The following is a 20279-nucleotide window of genomic DNA, read 5'->3' as shown; positions in this document are numbered from 1 at the left end:
CAGCCCTCCAGATATTGTTGGACTCCATCTCCCACCAGCCCCAGCCAACATGGCCAATAAGTTAGGGAAAATGGAAGCTGGAGTCCAACAAATTTAGGTTTCCCCCCCCCGCCATCTCTGATCTAATGATTTCAGTATTTCTCTGAACCATACACCCAGGATAGCCATTTCAAGATGACATCAGAGACCTGTACGAGTTTCTGCAGAAAGGAAAAATGGTTCAGTACCTGCTCAAAAGGACTCTTGTCCTGCACTCCTTTGGCTCCTACAAAGACCCAGCTGTCTCGAAAGGCTAGGTCCTTAGCAATCCTGCTGCCCAGTTCTGAGAAGATTTTGCGGGTCTCCTCATTCATCCTAGAGGACGGAAAATGTGAGCAGACAAACCTTTACTACTCACTCCTCTTGTCCCATCCACACTCACACCTATCCCCTTACTCTCTGCTTGACTTAGACACCACCACCTTCTCTTCCAAACACACATTCTCTCCTTCTTCTGCACTACCACTGCACTCCACATGTCTATCTAGTGCACTGGATTAAATAAGGATGTATTCACAGACTCGCCAAACTTATATTATCTCTGGAACAGCTGATGCTATTCACTCTGGACCACAACTGGAGTCACTCATCAGCACTCCTGTTCTGGGCTGCTTGAGAGGAAAGCAAGTTCTGCTTTAGAGATGAAGCAGCTTTCCCCCACAATGTATCAGCAGATATGCAGACAGAGAGGGACTCTAGCCTCTCACTTGAAATGAAGCCTTCCCTAGTGGAAGCTCTACTACAGGCCTTGCAAATCTATCAGTTTGGGAGAACTCCACTTCTGCTTCTGAGGGTTTAGCACAAGTGTAGGAAATCTTTGCCCCCTAGAAGCTGCTGAACTACAACTCCCATTGTCCCTGGCCATGCTTGTTAGGGCTGATGGGAGCTGTAGTTCAGCAGCATTTGGAGGGCCAAAGCCCCCCACACCTGGTCTAGCCCTTGAAATGTTGCGCACACACATACACAGTGGCTTGAACAGATCTGCCAGCTAGGGAAGGCTTCGTTTCAAAAAGGAGGGCTCTAGCTGATCTACAAGCATCCTTGTGTGCAAACACCACACCCACAAAGAGCAGCAGCAGAACATTCCAGGATGAAGAGGGTTGAGGGGGAATAGCTTGCCCCTCTTCTTCATAGAAAAAGATTAGTGCGGTGCCAAGAAACTAGAGCCCCTGTGCTATTAAAGTTGCCTACACATCAACACCTTCAACTAGAACATCTTCTCTCATCCAGGTGCTGCAGTGGTGTGAGAAGTTCTTCTGTGCAATAGGTCTGTCCTGTACCAATTCTGGTAACCCTCCTTTAACCATATACTAGTGAAGGGGAAGCCCTGTAAGAGTTGCTGGACTACAACTCCCATCATCCCAACTATTGACCATGCTGGGTGGGGTTGATGGGAGTTAGGAGTCCAACCACATTTGGAGGATCAGTTTTCTCATCCCTGCCCTAACCTGTAATATAAAGCCATACACCATGAACGTTCACATTTTCTCTGTGAGCATATTCACTTGACAACTGCAGCATCAAACGCCAATTTGCATGTGCAAAGGAGCGTTTGACAGTCAGATAGAACTTTTGTATCTTGCACTTTCAAATTTTGAATGTTTTATGGTATCTTGTTACCTTATTATTTTAGTATGAGAGAGTTGTACACTGAAGGTTGGCGTATAAATGTATTGTTTATTTATTTATTTATTTATTGTACTTATATAGCGCCGCATAGCCGAAGCTCTCTGGGTGGTTTACAGTAACTAAAAACATTAAAACAAATATACAAATTTAAAAACATATCTTTTAAAAACAATTTAAAACACAAAGTTTAAAACAATTTAAAACACATGCTAAAATGCCTGGGAGAAGAGGAAAGTCTTGACCTGGCGCCGAAAAGATAACAGTGTTGGTGCCAGGCGCACCTCGTCAGAGAGATCATTCCATAATTTGGGGGCCACCACTGAGAAGGCCCTCTCCCTTGTTGCCATCCTCCGAGCTTCCCTCGGAGTAGGCACCCGGAGGAAAGCCTTTGATCTTGAACGTAGTGTACAGGTGGGTTCGTATCAGGAGAGGCGTTCCATCAGGTATTGTGGTCCCAAGCCGTGTAAGGCTTTATAGGTCAAAACCAGCACCTTGAATCGAGCTCGGAAACATACAGGCAGCCAATGCAAGTGGCCCAGAATCGGTTTTATATGTTCAGACCATCTGGTTCCTGTTACCAATCTGGCCGCTGCATTTTGCACAAGCTGCAGTTTCTGAACAGTCTTCAAAGGCAGCCCCACGTATTAAACAAACCGATCCATCATTTCCCAAGTCATTCAGACACAAGTGCTTAACAGACTCAGTTTGCATGCTCATTAAGGGCTAAGCAATCATGGAGTAAATCATCAAGTCATGGGCATGCAGGTCTGAAGAAGCCCTCAATGAGCACAGAGCTCCATATAAGATAGGTCATCCTCCCAGTCCTCTGAAGGAGACCAACTTTAGATCTCAGAATCTTGATTGCTAGGCATCAAAAAGATGCAATGAATATCTATCCTTTCTCAGTAGACTCCGAAATCTACTTGAACAGCTATTAAGAAGGGGATTCCCCTGCTTCTCCAACAACCACCTTGCTTATGTTTTATATAAGTTAGCTAGCTTCCTTCAAGCTGAGCACGTTAACTGCATGGGCTGAATGAAGCCTGTGCCAGCTGTCCCCGTTAACACTCACTTTGTGGCAGGATCATCGTAAGAGGCCACAAACACCAGCGTCCCCTCATGCAATGGTCGGATGAATTTTAACAGCTCATTTACATCTGGAGGAGGCAGAAGAAAGAGAGAGAATATGGAAGGAGATCTCAGCACAACAGTTCCTGCAAGGCCTCAAAGACCAAAGGGCTGTGTACATGTTACAGTTCTGCAGAAGTACAAGAATACTGAAGAAAATGGTGGGACTGAGTGTGGGATTCAGCTTTCTGAACAAATTTAAACAGGTTTCTAGTCCTTGTAGTTGTGAAACTATGTTTGAAAGGGCATGTGGGCAATGTCTGCTGAATCCTCAGAAGCAAGAGAGATGGCTGGATACAGTAATCAGGGGTTGGGTGTGGGGGTTCGGTGCTTTACATAGCTTCTTGCCCTTCCCCATGACCAGCAAAAATAAATGAGGAATTATGCCAAGAAATGCAGATGACACTATCAACAGAGAAAATATACAAGCATGAACATGCCAAACCATTTTTTATGCACAAACCTGGCCGTGACCCCTAAAGTCTGTTCCTTCATGAAGGATGCCCACCACATCATCAATATGCTGCCATCAAGATGTGGCTTCTTGATATACTTACAATATCAGGTCCCTTTAAGGAACCCATAACAGGTACTGGGTCTTCTGCTTGCCCCAGGGCCTATTTTCCTCAACAAGAAGCCAGGGTTGGATAGAATTAAGGGGTGTCAGAGGCAGTCTAGTCTCCTTCCAGGTCTGGTATGCACCTTTCAGCAGTAGCACAACACAAGCACCCCTGGCCACACAAACTAGTCTGCAAATCCATCCATTGTTGTTCCACCTCAAGCTCCTAGCCTGTTGATCAAGCGCTATGGAACCAAAGTAATTCCACCCACCTGACCAGATAACCTCCATCTTCCACAATCCAGTGCACATTAGTCAACATGGCAACCTCTGTTGATATCGTTTTGCCTTCCTCCAAATCCAAAGGCTACCTCCACTCCATAACTATACTGGAATACATCCTTAAGGTTTCTCCCTACATTGTATCCTTCTCTGAGGAATTTTCTCAGCACTCTCTCCAGACGTTTGCCCCACCATGGATACCAAACTCCTAACACAGCACACTCACCTCCTGCCCACATGTCAAAGTACTTGGCATCAATCAGTTCTCCATTCACTCCTGCAAAGCACAGCAGGACAGGACAGGATTAGCAACTAGTTTTTACATCACCCTACAACATCATCATTTGTACCTAATAAGCCCACCTCACCATTCACCAGTGCAATGTTCAGGCCCCGGCCTACATTGTTCTTCACGCTGCTCATTAGCCTGAAAGAAAGATCAAGGCGGGTCAGAAAGAGTTCCTTCAAGAGGTCTCTTAAATGTGGGCCACAAGACTTCCCTCTGGAGAGGTTTTCCTCCCCACCCCATCCCAGAATAGTCAGCCCACAGGGGATTACACCTGAGCAAGTAGATGCAGCCCAAGTGCTTTTGCATCACCACCTCCAGTCTGGTAGATTACAGTTTTTGAGAGCCAGAGTCCTCCTCAGTGGCAATAACTCACATTTTATCCTCAAGGCAGATCTTGGGCCCAATGACATTAGCTGCACCACTCATAATCCGGAAGGCCAACGAGTTCTCTGGGCAGGCCCGAGGAAGGCCACACTTGTACTTTTTGGGCCTGGGTTCTGAGAAAGACAGACAAGAAAAGAACCTAAAACTCCATGGCTAGAATTACCCATTTGCTCTAAACAGGATGGTTTCTTGCATTACCAAGAGCTGGGCAATCTGTGTCCCTCTAGATGTTGCTGGATCCCAGCTTCCATCGGTCCCAGCCAGCATAGCCAATAGTCAGAGATTATGGGAGATTGAGTCCAGCGACATCTGGAGGGTCTCAGGTTCCTCATCCCTGTGCAACCACATGCTTATTAACTCTTCAGGGCAGGGAGAGTGGCACTACAGTAATTTGGTCATCCAGCCACAAGATACAGCAGTGAACCTCACCTAAAGGAAACTGCTCACCTTATACATTCTAACCATGGAGCTCCTGTGGTAGAGACCCTCTGTGGGGGATCTTGTAGTGGTTGCCAAGGCTGCAGGGCTAGGTGGTGCTTTTTGGCACACTCCTGCCCAAGTTGGCTGATTTGTTCCTCCTTTTGCTTTTCTCATTGCAAGAGTGATTTTTCTCCCCCACTGGGCCCATATTCAAGCAGGGAGACAAATGGAAGGGACAGCAGAGGGGAGGAAAACAGAGGCAAGGCATTGTTTTTCTTTTCTATTAGGATGAAAAATGAAGCAAGACAATAAGGTGAAAGTGTTTAAAGAGAAAACAAAGACAAGATGGAGAAAGGCTAAAAAGAGGACGAGGCAAGAGACACAAGTGTAAATACTCTGACCCTCGGCAGGGCAAGAACTGGGGGCGGAGCCTCCTCTGCCTGCCTTGGTCTTCCAAGGTGCATCATGTGACCCTGACTGCTCTGAGCAGAACACATGCCTGAATGTCTCCCTCTCACTGGACAACCAGTTTCAATCTGGACAGCTGAAGGGAAGCTGGTACCAGGGACTGGAGGAGTCTTTCCCCCTGGAGCTGCCTGAGACAGAGTCAAACTGCTGAATGTCGACTCTGACTGGCAGCAGGTCTCCCAGGTGTTAGGGGGAGGGGGATTTGCCTCCTTCCTTTTTAATCCAAACACCAGGAATATATGATTTATTAATTTATTTCTATCCCGTCCTTTCTCCCAGTAGGAGCCCAACGAATTTACAAGGAAGGCATGTGCTCTGCCACCGAGCTCTGACCTATTAGAGAAATAAGAACAATGTTTCTTCTGCTGCAAGCTAGGGCAGGCCAGGACATCGCCTTGAAGCAGGTATGGGGAGCCTATGGCCTTCTGATTGTTGCTGCTGGACTCCAACTCCTATCAGCCCTCCAGCCAGCATATCCAATGGTCAGAGATTATGGGAGTTGTAGTTCTACAACATCTGGAAAGCCATGGGTCCCCCATCTACACTCTAGAGGAGAAGGCTGGGAATAAAGACTTGCTTTCTACATATGCTTCACGTGCTCCATTGTACTGTCCTTTGCTTCCACCCTGGCAACTCATCTGAACTCACTGCGATGTCTACTGTTGCTGCCTGCATTCTCTGCCATGACCACTCTGACCTCATCAAGCATGCCGGCCAACTCTCGGCGAAAAGTTAGTACAGACTGAGGTAAGCCAGTATATTCTAGGGACGGCAAAACAGACACACTTGGGTAGGTGCACAGATAAAAGCAGAAGTGATGTGAAACCCTTTTCTCCCCCTTACCCTTGCAAGCAGAGATGGGCAACTTGAGGCCCTTAAGATGTTGCTGGATCCCAACTCCTATCAGCACCAGCCAGCACAGCCAATAGTAAGGGATGATGGGAACTGAAGTCCAACAATATGTGGAGGACCACAGGTTCCCCCATCCCTGTCCTACGAACTCCCTTTGCAAGTACCTCTCCTGTAATGGTAACCACAAACTCACTTCCCACTAGAGTGGAGTGGTGGAGAGTCAACCCCACCTCACCTGCTGCTCAGGGAATTTATAGATTCCACGTCCTCCTAAGATCTACACTAAATCAGAAGAAGGCAATCCAAACTGAATCCCAGCTTTGCTATTGGGCAGCTACTGAGAAATACAAGACTGGTCTCCCCTAGACAGCACAGATAGTTGTAAATTCAAAGCCTTTAATTGCTGCATGAATTTTGATTGGATTCTCCCCTCCCCCCACTATAATATTTGGTGCTACATGACAAACTGTATGCCCTCAGTTGGTGATGCTGTATGATGGGCTACTGGGCCAATGAGATGAATCTCCCTCTCTCTTTTTTTCCAAAAAAAAGTTTTCCCCTGTGGACAATTCCTTGTGACACTACATCACACCATGCCCTTCCTCTCTTCTTTGACTTCCCTCTGCCTTTCTCTGGATCAAAAGTGACAAGCGGTGCTATGGAAGAAGCAGGATGCCTCTGCTTTCTTAGTTATGCTACAGGAAGTTGAAGAAGTCTCTTGACCAAGCAGAAGCAGAGTTCAAAACAGTTTCAGAATGGCGAAGCTCCAAGTCTTGGATTGATCCCAGTGAGGTCAGAGCAAGCTAGGGGTTTGCAAATGATATATGGGTGTTTGAGTAGACCCCCATGAGAATGTAGCCATTTACCTGATGTGGGAGGAGTCTCGGGACCTGCAAGACAGCAGAGAAACATTTTGTATCAGCAAGACCCACTCCAGATCTATTGCATGTGCCCTGCCTCATCATTTGAAGGAGGTAGCAGCAAGATGCCAAGATCAAAATTATGTTACTCCTCAAAACATATCAACAGAGCAGGTGCCAAAACATTTATTGTAAAGGACTTCAGTTTATTTTAAAATATTTGTAACCCACTGCTTATCACAATGAGACACCAGTGTGGTTTGTAATATAAATTTATACATAATAATTAGGTTTGAAGGAGATACTTAAAAAGCAAGACAAGAAAGGCTCTTTGCAAACATGAAAGACATGTGGCTTGGATCATTAGTCTGAGCCATCCATTTTGTTAAATCATTCTTGGATTACAACATTCTCCATTTCAATGTTAAAATAACAGTTCAGGACTCTGCAGGGAGAAAGTAGCTTGTATATGAAGCAAAAGTAGATTAAAACATCCTAGTCGAGCAACCAAGCATTCCAAAAGCCATCCGAGTGTCCATATATTCCATTACGGAAGGAAAGAAATGTGTAATTTCTCCAAAGCAGTGTAAGAACTAGGAACATGAGGATTTAGATGTGGGGTTGAGACACTTAACAAGAGTGAAGTCTCAGATGCTAGAAATAAAAATGTAGATGACACTCTCGTTTAGGGAACCTGTGGTCCTCCAGATATTGCTGAACTATGTCTTCCATCATCCCTGATCACACTGGCTGAGGCTGATTGGAGATGGAGTCCAGCAATATGTACAAGGCCACAGGTTCCCCATCTCTGCCCTACAGAGTCACAAGGCTCACTCAGTGACCCTAGGCCAGTCATTTTCTGTCTGCCTAACCCAAGACTTGTAAACAAGGCTACAAAAAGTTATTAGCAGGCAAAATTTCTTACTAGCCTGCTGGGGGTTGAAAGAGGAGGGACTGAGCACTCTGTGCATCTTCCAGCTTTTCTACCCTGGGCACAGAGGAGAAGGAGGAGGGGGCTCCCCCCATGCAGCCTGCTAGGATTCCATGCTGAGAAGTAATAGTGCCCTCTGCCCATCTTCTACCAGCCAGCAGGCAATTCTTGTCACTTATGGCAACCAGGCAGGTAAAAACAAGACCAGCCAAACCTACTTTACAGGGTCATTGAGAGAATAAAATGCAATACACCCCACATATACTGCCCTCAACTCCCTGGGGATACAAAAATTAACAAGGCAGGGAAAAAGTAAACAAACTGCATTGGAACATTAAGTGCAAATTCTGCAGATGTTTCATAATTAGAGCTCTTGGGATTATTCACCAGAGTAGCATCTCAAGTTTAAGAAAGTAAGTGTGAAAACATCAGCACATAGTGAATTACACTCATGACATGTCAAAGGATTTTGCCATGATGGAGCCTTTGAACTCCCTCTGTTTTACGCCAAACTGCTCTTCGAAGGTCACAAGTTATAGGCTCAGTTGCTCCTCAACTGAGCTCCATAAAGGCCTCTTCCTTGTTCAGGTAGCATAACACCACACAGAGCTGGCCTAAGGTACTGAAGCCCTTATACAGAGAAGCCCATAGCACTGTTGGACTTCCTCTGCAACTCACCATGCAGCCCTCATGGGAGCAGATCAGTCCAAGCAAAGTCTATCTGGTCCACTTGTCCTATTCCAGCCACCAGCATCCAGATGCTTTTGGATATTTACAAGCATGAAATGAAGGCAGTGGCTTTGTCCTCTTGTTTGTCCCTAGCATTTGGTATTCAGATGTATACTGCTTCAGTACATGGAGGTTCCATTTAGCTCTCATGGCTAACAGGTGTTACTATGCTATCCCCTGCTAATCTAAAAGTAATCCAAGCTTTCCAGTTATTTTGCTGCCAGTCCCACATAGCCACCTCTAGATCAGGGATGAGGAACCTATAGCCCTCCAGACGTTGTTGGACTTCAACTCCCATCAGCCCCAGCCAGCACAGCCAAAGGCTAGGGATGATAAGAGTTTGAGTCCAATAACATCCAGAGGGCCACAGGTTCCCAATCCCTGCTCTAGACTGAGCAGCCATAGTCATTCTCTTCCTCTTTCCTGAACCCAGAAAAATGGCTGGGAGTGAAGCATGGAGAGGCAGCCACAGGTAAGACAGTGGTGCCTGCAAGGGCGACTGTTCCTCCATGTCCCAGTGCTCCAACCGCTCTCCCCATATCCCATCACCCCCAACCCTGGCTGCTCTGGTTCTTACTCTTGAGGAGCTGCTGCAGGCGAGAGAAGCCACTCTGGGTACCCAACAAGACACTGACAAGGATCCAGGTCAGTCCTGCTGTCAAGACGATCACAACGACACGAAGGGGACCTGAGATGGTTAAGACAGGTAAGGTTAGACCTTCAACAAGATAGCAAAACCCTGAAGGAATTGAACCTAACTGCTACTGTCATGCATTCCTGGCTACTGCATCTTTCACTTGTTGACCCAGGAGCTTAAAAGCTCCAAAGGGCCTACTGGACATCACTAAGTGTTGTAATTCTGTGGCTTTAATTCTGATTGTGTTCTTTTTTACTTTTTTTAAGCTGGAACTCACCTGCTAGTCTCATGGCCCCTTCAGGGTGTCTGGAATCAGCGACAATCCAATGCTACTAGGCTCCTGAGATGCCAGGGCTGATGAAAAGTTCTGAGATGGGTTAGTCACATGCACCCTTCAAACTACGGAGATCAGAAATGGCAATCTGAATCAGCCTAAGGAGCTTGTTTTGTAGATACAAAAAACAAACAGTCCATAGCGTAGTCTGCACTACCCCAGAAGACACTGGGCGGCTATTCATGTGTTAAAACATGAACGTCACACAAATATTAAAATACAACCTTCATACCACCCAGTGACACAGCCAAGATAACCATCTTGTATTAATTCCATACTACGGGACATTTACACAGAAACAAACATGGGTTTGTCTGCTAATCAAAGGGCCAGAGTCAAACTCCAATTTTAATTTTATTTAAAATAAATTTCAGTGCAACCTGCTATGGTGGCATAAATAAAAATAATTTATAAAATAATAAATTAATCTCTAGAAAATTAAGATAAGATTCAGTTACTTAAAATATAGCAGCATGAGGCAGCATTTAAAAACCCACAGCAACTCACAGGAATGAAGAATCTGTGGCTCTCCAGATGTTGTTGGACTACAACTGCCATCATCCCTGACAGTCATGCTGGCTGGGCTGATGGGAGCCAGTGTCCAATAACATCAGGAGGACACCAAGTTCCCCATCCCCACACTAATCTAATTACTCGAACACCCTTCTAAAATGGAATCACTTTCATTAACCTTCTAAATTTTGAGAGTATGCCAGCCAGACCACTCAGGAGAAGGAATCCCACAACTGCAACATCACTACAGGGAAAACCCTAGGTTCATGCTGTTGCCAGCCATACAGAGCTCACAATTACACCTGCCAGTTCCACAACAGTGTGAGCCTGACAAAAGGGATTGGCTTTCCCTGACGTCACAGACACTTGGAAAACAGCAAGACAACTTAACTTTTGGAACATCTCAGTGGCCCAACACAAGGTCAGGGTGAGACTCCTGCCTCCTCTAGTCCCAGACTTTGGCTTTTGTTAATGTTGCAATGGGCTGCAGAGTCTCATTTTTGGCTTTCTCCTCAGCTTCAAACTGGGGTGAAGGGGGGTTGTCCCTAGAGACGTGAAGGCCCAGAAAAAAACAGAAAAAATCAGGGGGGGATGGGTTTTTTCCATTTTCCCCCTAAGCCTTGTTTTTTTCCTGAAAAATTGGAAAAATGAAGAAAAAATGCATTATGGAATGTTTTATTTTAGCATGATGAATAAAATGTTTCATTGAATCTTGGTCCCCCCCCTTTTTTTCTCAGTTCTTTTTATGGGAATGGATGCTTTATGTCTACTTGACACTGTGGAAGACCAGTGGAGACATAAATAATTTTCTTCATTACAGTATTAATGTTGGTTTCTTCTGTTTTTTAATTGTTTTTTGCCTGCTCCTCATAAACTGGCAAAACAAAAGAGGTTCCTTACAGTTCAGGTGTTCCTTACGGTTCAGGATCTTGTAAATCCATTTGTTACCAAAAAAAGGTAAAAATTTTAAAAAGTAAATTTAATTTGTAACAATTGTTTGAATAAAATGTACTTTTAATATACCAAATGTGATAATTGTATGCCAAACCAGCTTGTATATAATTACATTTGATATTTCTGAAGTAACAAAGTGACTTTCAATCTGAAAAAGTGCTAATATTGGATTTTTTCAATTTTTCTGAAAATTTCCATTTTTTTTCTGGGGAAAAAACCCGGGGAAAATGGTTTTTTTCCATGGCTTCAAAATTTCCAGAAATTTTACATCTCTAGCTGTCCCTAGACTTGTTAAAACATGCATGACAGAGATGAGCCTTGAACTTTTACTCCCCAGCTCAGATCTCATCCCGCTGCAGCTCAGGACTGGGGCAGCCAGGATCTTTGATAATCATTAGGTTGGTTACTAAGCCAACATTTGTGTATCCCTCAACCACACCTCTGAAAAGTAAGTAAAGTACATGCAATAAGGCCTCCTCTTAAGACCTTAGAGGTAGCGTTGGGTATATATGGGCGAAGACCTTCAGGTAACGAGACCCTAGCTGTTTAGAGCCTTACAGCACAATCCTACATTTGTAAGTAAATCTCACTGAGTTCAATGAGACTTTCTCAAAGGTTAGTAGGTTTGAATTGTAGTCTCAAAGGCCAACATCAGCCCTATGAATTGGGCCTGGCAACCTTTCTGCAACCAATGCAGCTACTTCTAAGTATATGTTGTATGATCTTGTGATACGAGTTTTGCACCTATATTTCCGATCGACTGCAGCTAAATGTAAATGTACAGCCTTCAAGTTGATTTTCATGAGGCTGAGAGGCAGCTTCATGGCTATGTGGGGATTCAAACCCTGGTCTCCCAGGTCGTAGTCCAACACCTTAACCACTACACCACACTGGCTCTCATAAACTGTAGCTATTGGACACTTTTTAATAGTCTAATCTTTAACAGTCTAATCTCAAGGTAACCACTGCAAAAATCTTGATGACTGGCTCCGTACACAACTGTGTTGTTGTTTTTTAAAAAAAACCTCGTTGCCACATTGAGAAATACAATGCATGAAGAGGACTTTGGCAAGTCTCCATGGTAAGGGGTTCTGCAATTGAGATGCAGTGACTGAGGAATCTGTCTGTTCTAGAAGTACTGCAAAAATCTACAGCACTCCAAGTCATAAAACAGAAGTGAGGCCTGCTCTACAGCAAAATGAAGTAGTAAGATGGACTGTACCACTTCAGTCTGCAGGTACTAAGTGGGACTGATGTTTTTGAGTCCACTGCCACATTAAACAAAAAAGCTTCCTGTAAGTTCCAAAAACACAGACATACATAAACTAGCACAGCAATGTGAAAACAGGAGACCTAGGCCAGAATTCCCCTCCCCCCATTCTGTTAGTTTCCCCCCCTCTTTTGATACTCTTAGGTGGTTTCCTTTCACTTGTTTGTTTACATTGGAGTGTGTACAAAAATGTGGTCTTCATTATATTAATGAAGTAATATAATGCCTGGAAGAACCTCAGAACTCACATTACCATTTCATTCTGCAGCTTGTCTGTAGACCAGGCCTGAAGCATCTATGGTAAATTAGCCGCCTTGGACTAGGGTTCAAATGTCACCGCCACCATCACCTTTCTAGCTGACCTTAGCAAATCCCTTATCAAAGGACTGTTCCTTGTTTAATTCCGGGGGTCTTTACCTTTTTATCTGCTCTTTCTTTAGTTCTGGGAGTCTTAAGAGCCAGATCCACCCACTTCTCACATTGAAATCGAGTCTGAGTGCAAAGTCAAGCCGTTCTGCTTCCCCTCCAAGCTAGACCTTGGTGGCAATTTGTTTCTTTAACTCTCCTACATTACTCTAAAATCACCAGTTTTCCCACCGCTCTCCGCACCTCCCCCAACTCTAGAGCCCGAAATGTAACTCCTGACGGTTCTGCCCATCACTACGTAGACGGGGGGGAGGGGGGACTGAACCTCTTGCATTTCTGCCTGTCACGCATCTAGGCGAGATACTGAACCCTTGCCAGAAGAGCGGATAACTCCTCCTTACTCAACCAAGACAACCCCAGAACAAGCCCTATCACCGCATCTCGTCACCCACAAGACCGCGCGCTCCCTTAATCCCTCACACACTCCGTCCCTTTCTCCAAAATCCCAATACACCCCCCACCACATAACCTCCTCCGCACCTCCTCCTCCTCTTTCCCACGCACGGTCGCACAGGCACTTCCACACTGCCCCACACACTCAAGTCCCACACACCCCGATCGCCTCATGGCTCCCCCTCATTTCTTCCGAAGCGGGCCGACACCCCGGCCACGAAAAATATTACGAGGCCTCCAAACCCACGCTCCACGTCAAAGATCTGCGCCGCCTCACCCGGCTCCGACCTCAAGCGGGATTTCCCGGCTGCTAATCAGAAGCAGATCCTCCTCCCAGCGGCTCCGCCCAGCCTCCCGGGTAGCAAATGCAAACGGAGGGGGCTGCAGAGACCTCCCTTCACACGCGATCCCGCCCATCGTGCGCCGCCTCTGATCGGTTACCCTTTCGCTCACCACAGCTCCCTTCCCATGCCAGCTCCGCTCAAAGTTCTCGGCCCAGCTGTGCCCAGCTCTTGACCGCGATTGTTTTCCCAGGCGCTGAACGCATGATCGATCCCCGTCCTACGATACCTCTTTCATGAATCCCTGCTCCGGACTTTCCCACGTCCTACTGACCTCATTCACCTATTATCACCTACATATCTGCGCCTGGAATGATTCATGAACATTTCACAGATCTTAATGAAATATTTTTAAAAAAAATTGGCCTATGTATCCAAAGTAAAAAGAGAGATAACATATATATATAATCTATAAGAAAAGGACAAGAATCAAAGGATAAGGTATGAAAACAAAACTAAAGTCCTATTTATACCTAAAACTGGGATTAAGCCCCATTGAATTCAGTAGGATGTACTTCCATATATAACATTTGTTATACATATAGTACTTTTAATAAAAAATGAGCACAAAGTAGTTTGCAGAAAAAGATTAAACAGCAAATTAAATAATGCAATATTTAAGCAAAAGAACAACAAAGAGTAGAGAATTAAGACTTTGAGGGTCATGACGATGCTGACCCAGTATGCAGCAGCTGTGAAAAAGATAAACTAGGATGGGGATAATTAAGAAAGGCATTGAAAATTAATTTGCTGATACCATTATGCCGTTATATAAATCTATGGTGCGGCCGCATTTGGAATACTATGTACAATTCTAATTGCCTCACCTAAAAAAAAAATCATTGTAGAGTTAGAAAAGATTCAGAAAAGGGCCATCAAAAATGATCAAGGGGATGGAGTGACTCTGCTAAGAGGAAAGGTTGCAGCATTTTGGGCTTTTTAAGTTTAGAGAAAAGGCAAGTAAGAGGTAGCATGATGTAAATATACAGGTTCGAATCCCCACATAGCCATGAAGCTCACTGGGTGCCTCTCAGCCTCAGAGGCAGGCAATGCTTAACCCCCCTCTGAATATTGCTTACCATGAAAACTCTATTCATAAGGTCACCATAAGCCGGGATCGACTTGAAGGCAGTCCAATTACAATTAGTGTGGAGGAAATGGACAGAGAAAAGGTTTCTCCCCCTCTCATAACACTAGAATACGTGAACATCCAAATGAAGCTGAGTGTTTGGAACAGTCAGGACAAAAGAAAGCACTTCACTCAGCACATAGTTAAACTCTGGAATTCACTCTCACAGTGATGACCACTAACTTAAGAACATAAGAACATAAGAAGAGCCTGCTGGATCAGGCCAGTGGCCCATCTAGTCCAGCATCCTGTTCTCACAGTGGCCAACCAGGTGCCTGGGGGAAGCCCGCAAGCAGGACCCAAGTGCAAGAACACTCTCCCCTCCTGAGGCTTCCGGCAACTGGTTTTCAGAAGCATGCTGCCTCTGACTAGGGTGGCAGAGCACAGCCATCACGGCTAGTAGCCATTGATAGCCCTGTCCTCCATGAATTTGTCTAATCTTCTTTTAAAGCAGTCCAAGCTGGTGGCCATTACTGCATCTTGTGGGAGCAAATTCCATAGTTTAACTATGCACTGAGTAAAGAAGTACTTCCTTTTGTCTGTCCTGAATCTTCCAACATTCAGCTTCTTTGAATGTCCACGAGTTCTAGTATTATGAGAGAGGGAGAAGAACTTTTCTCTATCCACTTTCTCAATGCCATGCATAATTTTATACACTTCTATCATGTCTCCTCTGACCCGCCTTTTCTCTAAACTAAAAAGCCCCAAATGCTGCAACCTTTCCTCGTAAGGGAGTCGCTCCATCCCCTTGATCATTCTGGTTGCCCTCTTCTGAACCTTTTCCAACTCTATAATATCCTTTTTGAGATGAGGCGACCAGAACTGTACACAGTATTCCAAATGCGGCCGCACCATAGATTTATACAACGGCATTATGATATCGGCTGTTTTATTTTCAATACCTTTCCTAATTATCGCTAGCATGGAATTTGCCTTTTTCACAGCTGCCGCACACTGGGTCGACATTTTCATCGTGCTGTCCACTACAACCCCGAGGTCTCTCTCCTGGTCGGTCACCGCCAGTTCAGAAGTGGCAAATGTAACGCCAATCTTCAAAAAGGGATCCAGAGGGGATCCCGGAAATTACAGGCCAGTTAGCTTAACTTCTGTCCCTGGAAAACTGGTAGAAAGTATTATTAAAGCTAGATTAACTAAGCACATAGAAGAACAAGCCTTGCTGAAGCAGAGCCAGCATGGCTTCTGCAAGGGAAAGTCCTGTCTCAGTAACCTGTTAGAATTCTTTGAGAGTGTCAACAAGCATATAGATAGAGGTGATCCAGTGGACATAGTGTACTTAGACTTCCAAAAAGCGTTTGACAAGGTACCTCACCAAAGGCTTCTGAGGAAGCTTAGCAGTCATGGAATAAGAGGAGAGGTCCTCTTGTGGATAAGGAATTGGTTAAGAAGCAGAAAGCAGAGAGTAGGAATCAACGGACAGTTCTCCCAATGGAGGGCTGTAGAAAGTGGAGTCCCTCAAGGATCGGTATTGGGACCTGTACTTTTCAACTTGTTAATTAATGACCTAGAATTAGGAGTGAGCAGTGAGGTGGCCAAGTTTGCTGACGACACTAAATTGTTCAGGGTTGTTAAAACAAAAAGGGATTGCGAAGAGCTCCAAAAAGACCTCTCCAAACTGAGTGAATGGGCGGAAAAATGGCAAATGCAATTCAATATAAACAAGTGTAAAATTATGCATATTGGAGCAAAAAATCTTAATTTCACATATACGCTCATGGGGTCTGAACTGGCCACTGTGAAGACAGATGCAAAGAATTCATTTAGCTTCTCTGCAATCTCCTTATCATCTTTAGTACACCTTTGACTCCCTTATCATCCAAGGGTCCAATCGTCTCCCTAGATGGTCTCCTGCTTTGAATGTATTTATAGAATTTTTTGTTGTTGGTTTTTATGTTCTTAGCAATGTGCTCCTCAAATTCTTTTTTAGCATCCCTTATTGTCTTCTTGCATTTCTTTTGCCAGAGTTTGTGTTCTTTTTTATTTTCTTCATTTGGACAAGACTTCCATTTTTTGAAGGAAGACTTTTTGCCTCTAAGAGCTTCCTTGACTTTGCTCGTTAACCATGCTGGCATCTTCTTGGCCCTGGCGGTACCTTTTCTGATCTGCGGTATGCACTCCAGTTGAGCTTCTAATATAGTGTTTTTAAACAACTTCCAAGCATTTTCGAGTGATGTGACCCTCTGGACTTTGTTTTTCAGCTTTCTTTTTACCAATCCCCTCATTTTTGTGAAGTTTCCTCTTTTGAAGTCAAATGTGACCGTGTTGGATTTTCGTGGCAATTGGCCAGTTACATGTATGTTTAAACAAGATTAGACAAATACATGCAGAATAAGGCTATCAATTGCTACTAGCCATGATCTATGCCAGTGGTCTTCAATTGAGTCCCCAGATATTGTTGGACTACAACTCCCATGAGCCCTTGACCAGTGGCTAAACTGGCTAGGGATAATGGGAATTGTAGTCCTAGAACATTTGGGGACCCAAGGTTGAAGAACTGGGCTATGCTGTGCTTTCACAGTCACAGGCAGCATGCTTTTGAATAGCAGTTGCTGGAAACCACAGGAGGGGAGAGTGCTCTTGCTCTCAGATCCTGCTTATGGGTTTCCCATGATAGGATGCTGGACTAGATGGGCCACTGACCTTATGCGGCAGGCTCTTCTACATTCTTGTATAGGCTTGCAACCACAATCTAATCTTGTTGCCTCAAAACAATTCGGAAATTTGAGAGCCACTGAGTACTGATGTAAACCAAAATATCAATAAAAAGAAATGGGCAGAGAAGGTACAGAGAATATAATGGTTAATTGATACCCCTTCTCATACATCCCAAGGAAACCCCAAGCTAATATGTAATAGCAAAAATAAAGACTACAATAATATTGCATTACTATAACAGTTCGAAACAACAAAATAACCTATATAATACCAATCAAAAGCAAGTCTACAGAAATCTGGAGAAAGGCAAAAATGCCGCTATATAAGAACAAACAGAAACTTCTTGGCTGGAGAACTCATCTAGGCTAGTGACTTGTAATTAAAATGCTTGCATGGCTTCCTATCATAGCTATTAGAGATAAGAGTATCATCAAGTGGGACCTGCAAACAAAATGAGCAAGGGTGGGAAACCTCAGGTGTAGGGGGGCCACTGTAGCCCTCCAGATCTATGTGGCTTTCAGGACTGTCCAAGCCACATCTCTCACTGATCCTGCTCTGCTCTAGTGATTCTACCTAGCTGGAATGTGTCCCTGAAGAGTAATGATATTTTTTACTTGCCTGGATGGAGGACTGAGAGTGCTAATCTTTCACAACCATACTTGAAAGCCTCATTATTGCTCATTTACATGCTAGAATAAGGAAGATATCATCGTTTCTGCACTGAAAAGAGCCCCAGAGCTGTGCTCCCCCTGTGTTCCCCTCTACTACACCACTGGTTCAACTGTTCTCAAGCACAGACAAGATACAAATAAAGAGTCAATAGATACCCGCAAGCCCCATTTCCACTTAGTGAATAAGCCCACACCCATTATTAGCCTGAGAAACAAACAAACAAACAACAACTGGGGTCTTGCAGACAAGGGAGGGCTATATAGTCTCAAGGAGCCCAGTTGTCCCCCAGCTGGCAGTTGCAGACAAGGAAGGGGCTGGCTTGTGCAGTTGTGGCAAGGCAGTCCATTTCCATTTCTATGCTGGGCATAGAAGGAGGAACTTTTCTCCTGTGACCAGCTCACTTGATTTTTATGCGGGCCCCAAAAAACGGACAGCACACTGCACCATCTGCTCACTCACCTTCATAGAGGTCCTGGTCACCTACCAAAGCTTGGAAAAGTTACTTTTTTGAACTACAGCTCCCATCAGCCCCAGCCAGCATGGCCACTGGATTTGGCTAATGGGAGTTGTAGTTCAAAAAAAGTAACTTTTCCAAGCTCTGCCTATGGCTACTAAGCTAGTACTTAAATACAAGGCTGCCCTATACAGGTGTTAGAAAAAAAGGGAGCAGAGCTGCACCATTGGCCTGTTCCAACATCATGTGCACCATTGGCCTCATGTTTAGCATGGACGTCTGCAAAGGGTCTCCACTTTGGATGCTTTCACACTCACAGCTGTATGTGTGAAGGCTTTCTCTCCACAGGTACGGGTGGATGTCAGATGGCAGCACATGGATGATGTCAGGGACCAGGCTAATTGGCATATTCCCAAGCACATGTTGATTCAGCATGTAAGTACTTCATTTGTATAGGGTTTATATGCCATGGTATGATATGCATTTTAAATCTGATGAGCTTAGTAAACAAAACAGTAACCACTATATCATCTGCCTACTAAATGAACACAAAATACTATCTTCAATTATAGCCTATTGAATCAACCCATACATTTAAAGCACATGACTTCCCCCACAGAATAACAGGAACTGTAGTTTGTTAAGGTTGCTGGGAATTTGTAGCTCTGTGAAGGGAAAGCCACAGTTCCCAGGATCCTTTGAGGGAAGTCATGTAATTTAAATGTGTGTTGGATGTGCTTTAAATATATGGTATGGATCTGCTTTCAAGGGAAATTCTATGGTATTTCATGGCTGTTGCAGCTCCACCCTGAGTTACTGACTTGTTCTGTTGGTGAGGAGTGAAGACTGTGGTTCTGCCTATTCCTCCATGCATTGCTGCAACCTTTTGCCACTAATTCCCTGTTCTCTGTTTATGGAATGAGATTATTTCTTCTATTCTCGCTGTCTTGAAAACAGACTCATACTGATAATACTGTTGTTTGCAGTGCATTCCAAATATATATCATTTTGCTCTAAAGGTAAAGGTGTCCCCGCACTTGTAGTGCCAGTCGTTTCCGACTCTTAGGGTGACGTCTTGTGACGTTTACTAGGCAGACCGTATATATGGGGTGGGATTGCCAGTTCCTTCCCCGGTCTTTCTTTACCCCCCAGTGTATGCCGGGTACTCATTTTACCGACCACGGATGGATGGAAGGCTGAGTGGACCTTGACCACTTTTACTGGAGATTCGACTTCCTCCTTCCGTTGGAATCGAACTCTGGCCGTGAGCAGAGCTTTGGCTGCAATACCGCTGCTTACCACTCTACTCAAGTGGATTTTGCTTTATTTTTTCAATGGCAACTGTTACATGTATGCGCGCTAACTACCCACACAAACACAAATAAAGGGAAAATCCAGAGGAGGTTCACTTTACACATTAAAATCAAGATTAATTGGAAAATTACTGGATGATCCCTGGGGAAAAAAATAAGAAAGGACGTAAGTAATTACATAGACTAGACTTGAGACATAGACTGGACACTGCATTATTATCATAGAATAGTAGAGTTGGAAGGGGCCTATAAGGCCATCAAGTCCAACCCCCTGCTCAATGCAGGAATCCAAATCAAAGCATTCCCGACACATGGCTGTCCAGCTGCCTCTTGAATGTTTCCATTGTTGGAGAGCTGACTACCTCTCTAGCTAACTGGTTCCATTGTCGTATGGCTCTAACAGTTAGGAAGTTTTTCCTGACGTCCAGTCGAAATCTGGCTTCCTGCAACTTGAGCCCATTATTACGTGTTCTGCACTCTGGGACGATCGAGAAGAGATCCTGGCCCTCCTCTGTATGACAACCTTTCATGTACATGAAGAGTGCTATCATATCTCCCCTCAGTCTTCTCTTCTCCAGGCTAAACATGCCCAGTTCTTTC

At 44.6% G+C, this 20279-nt stretch overlaps 1 protein-coding gene across 5 annotated transcripts in view; it reads right to left on the bottom strand.

Annotated features, from left to right (window-relative positions):
- Window positions 1-20279, bottom strand: part of FAM3A (FAM3 metabolism regulating signaling molecule A) — a 38800-nt gene that overhangs the window by 1015 nt on the left and 17506 nt on the right. The window contains exons 1-9 of one of the 5 annotated variants that reach the window (XM_061614162.1): window positions 13375-13460; window positions 9485-9606; window positions 9148-9258; window positions 6917-6940; window positions 4300-4423; window positions 4006-4064; window positions 3864-3914; window positions 2741-2825; window positions 228-354 (exon numbers count right to left, since the gene is read on the bottom strand). In XM_061614162.1, coding sequence (XP_061470146.1) covers window positions 228-354; window positions 2741-2825; window positions 3864-3914; window positions 4006-4064; window positions 4300-4423; window positions 6917-6940; window positions 9148-9258; window positions 9485-9497 — 594 coding nt within the window. In that variant the 5' untranslated portion in view covers window positions 9498-9606; window positions 13375-13460. The other 4 variants (XM_061614161.1, XM_061614166.1, XM_061614165.1 and 1 more) reach the window with 4 other exon arrangements.

This window comes from Rhineura floridana, chromosome 3 (assembly GCF_030035675.1).
Source record: "Rhineura floridana isolate rRhiFlo1 chromosome 3, rRhiFlo1.hap2, whole genome shotgun sequence".
In the NCBI taxonomy this organism is placed as follows: Eukaryota; Metazoa; Chordata; class Lepidosauria; order Squamata; family Rhineuridae; genus Rhineura; species Rhineura floridana.
The sequence above is the reverse complement of the archived record's forward strand: the minus strand, read 5'-3'. Positions and strand labels throughout refer to the sequence as shown.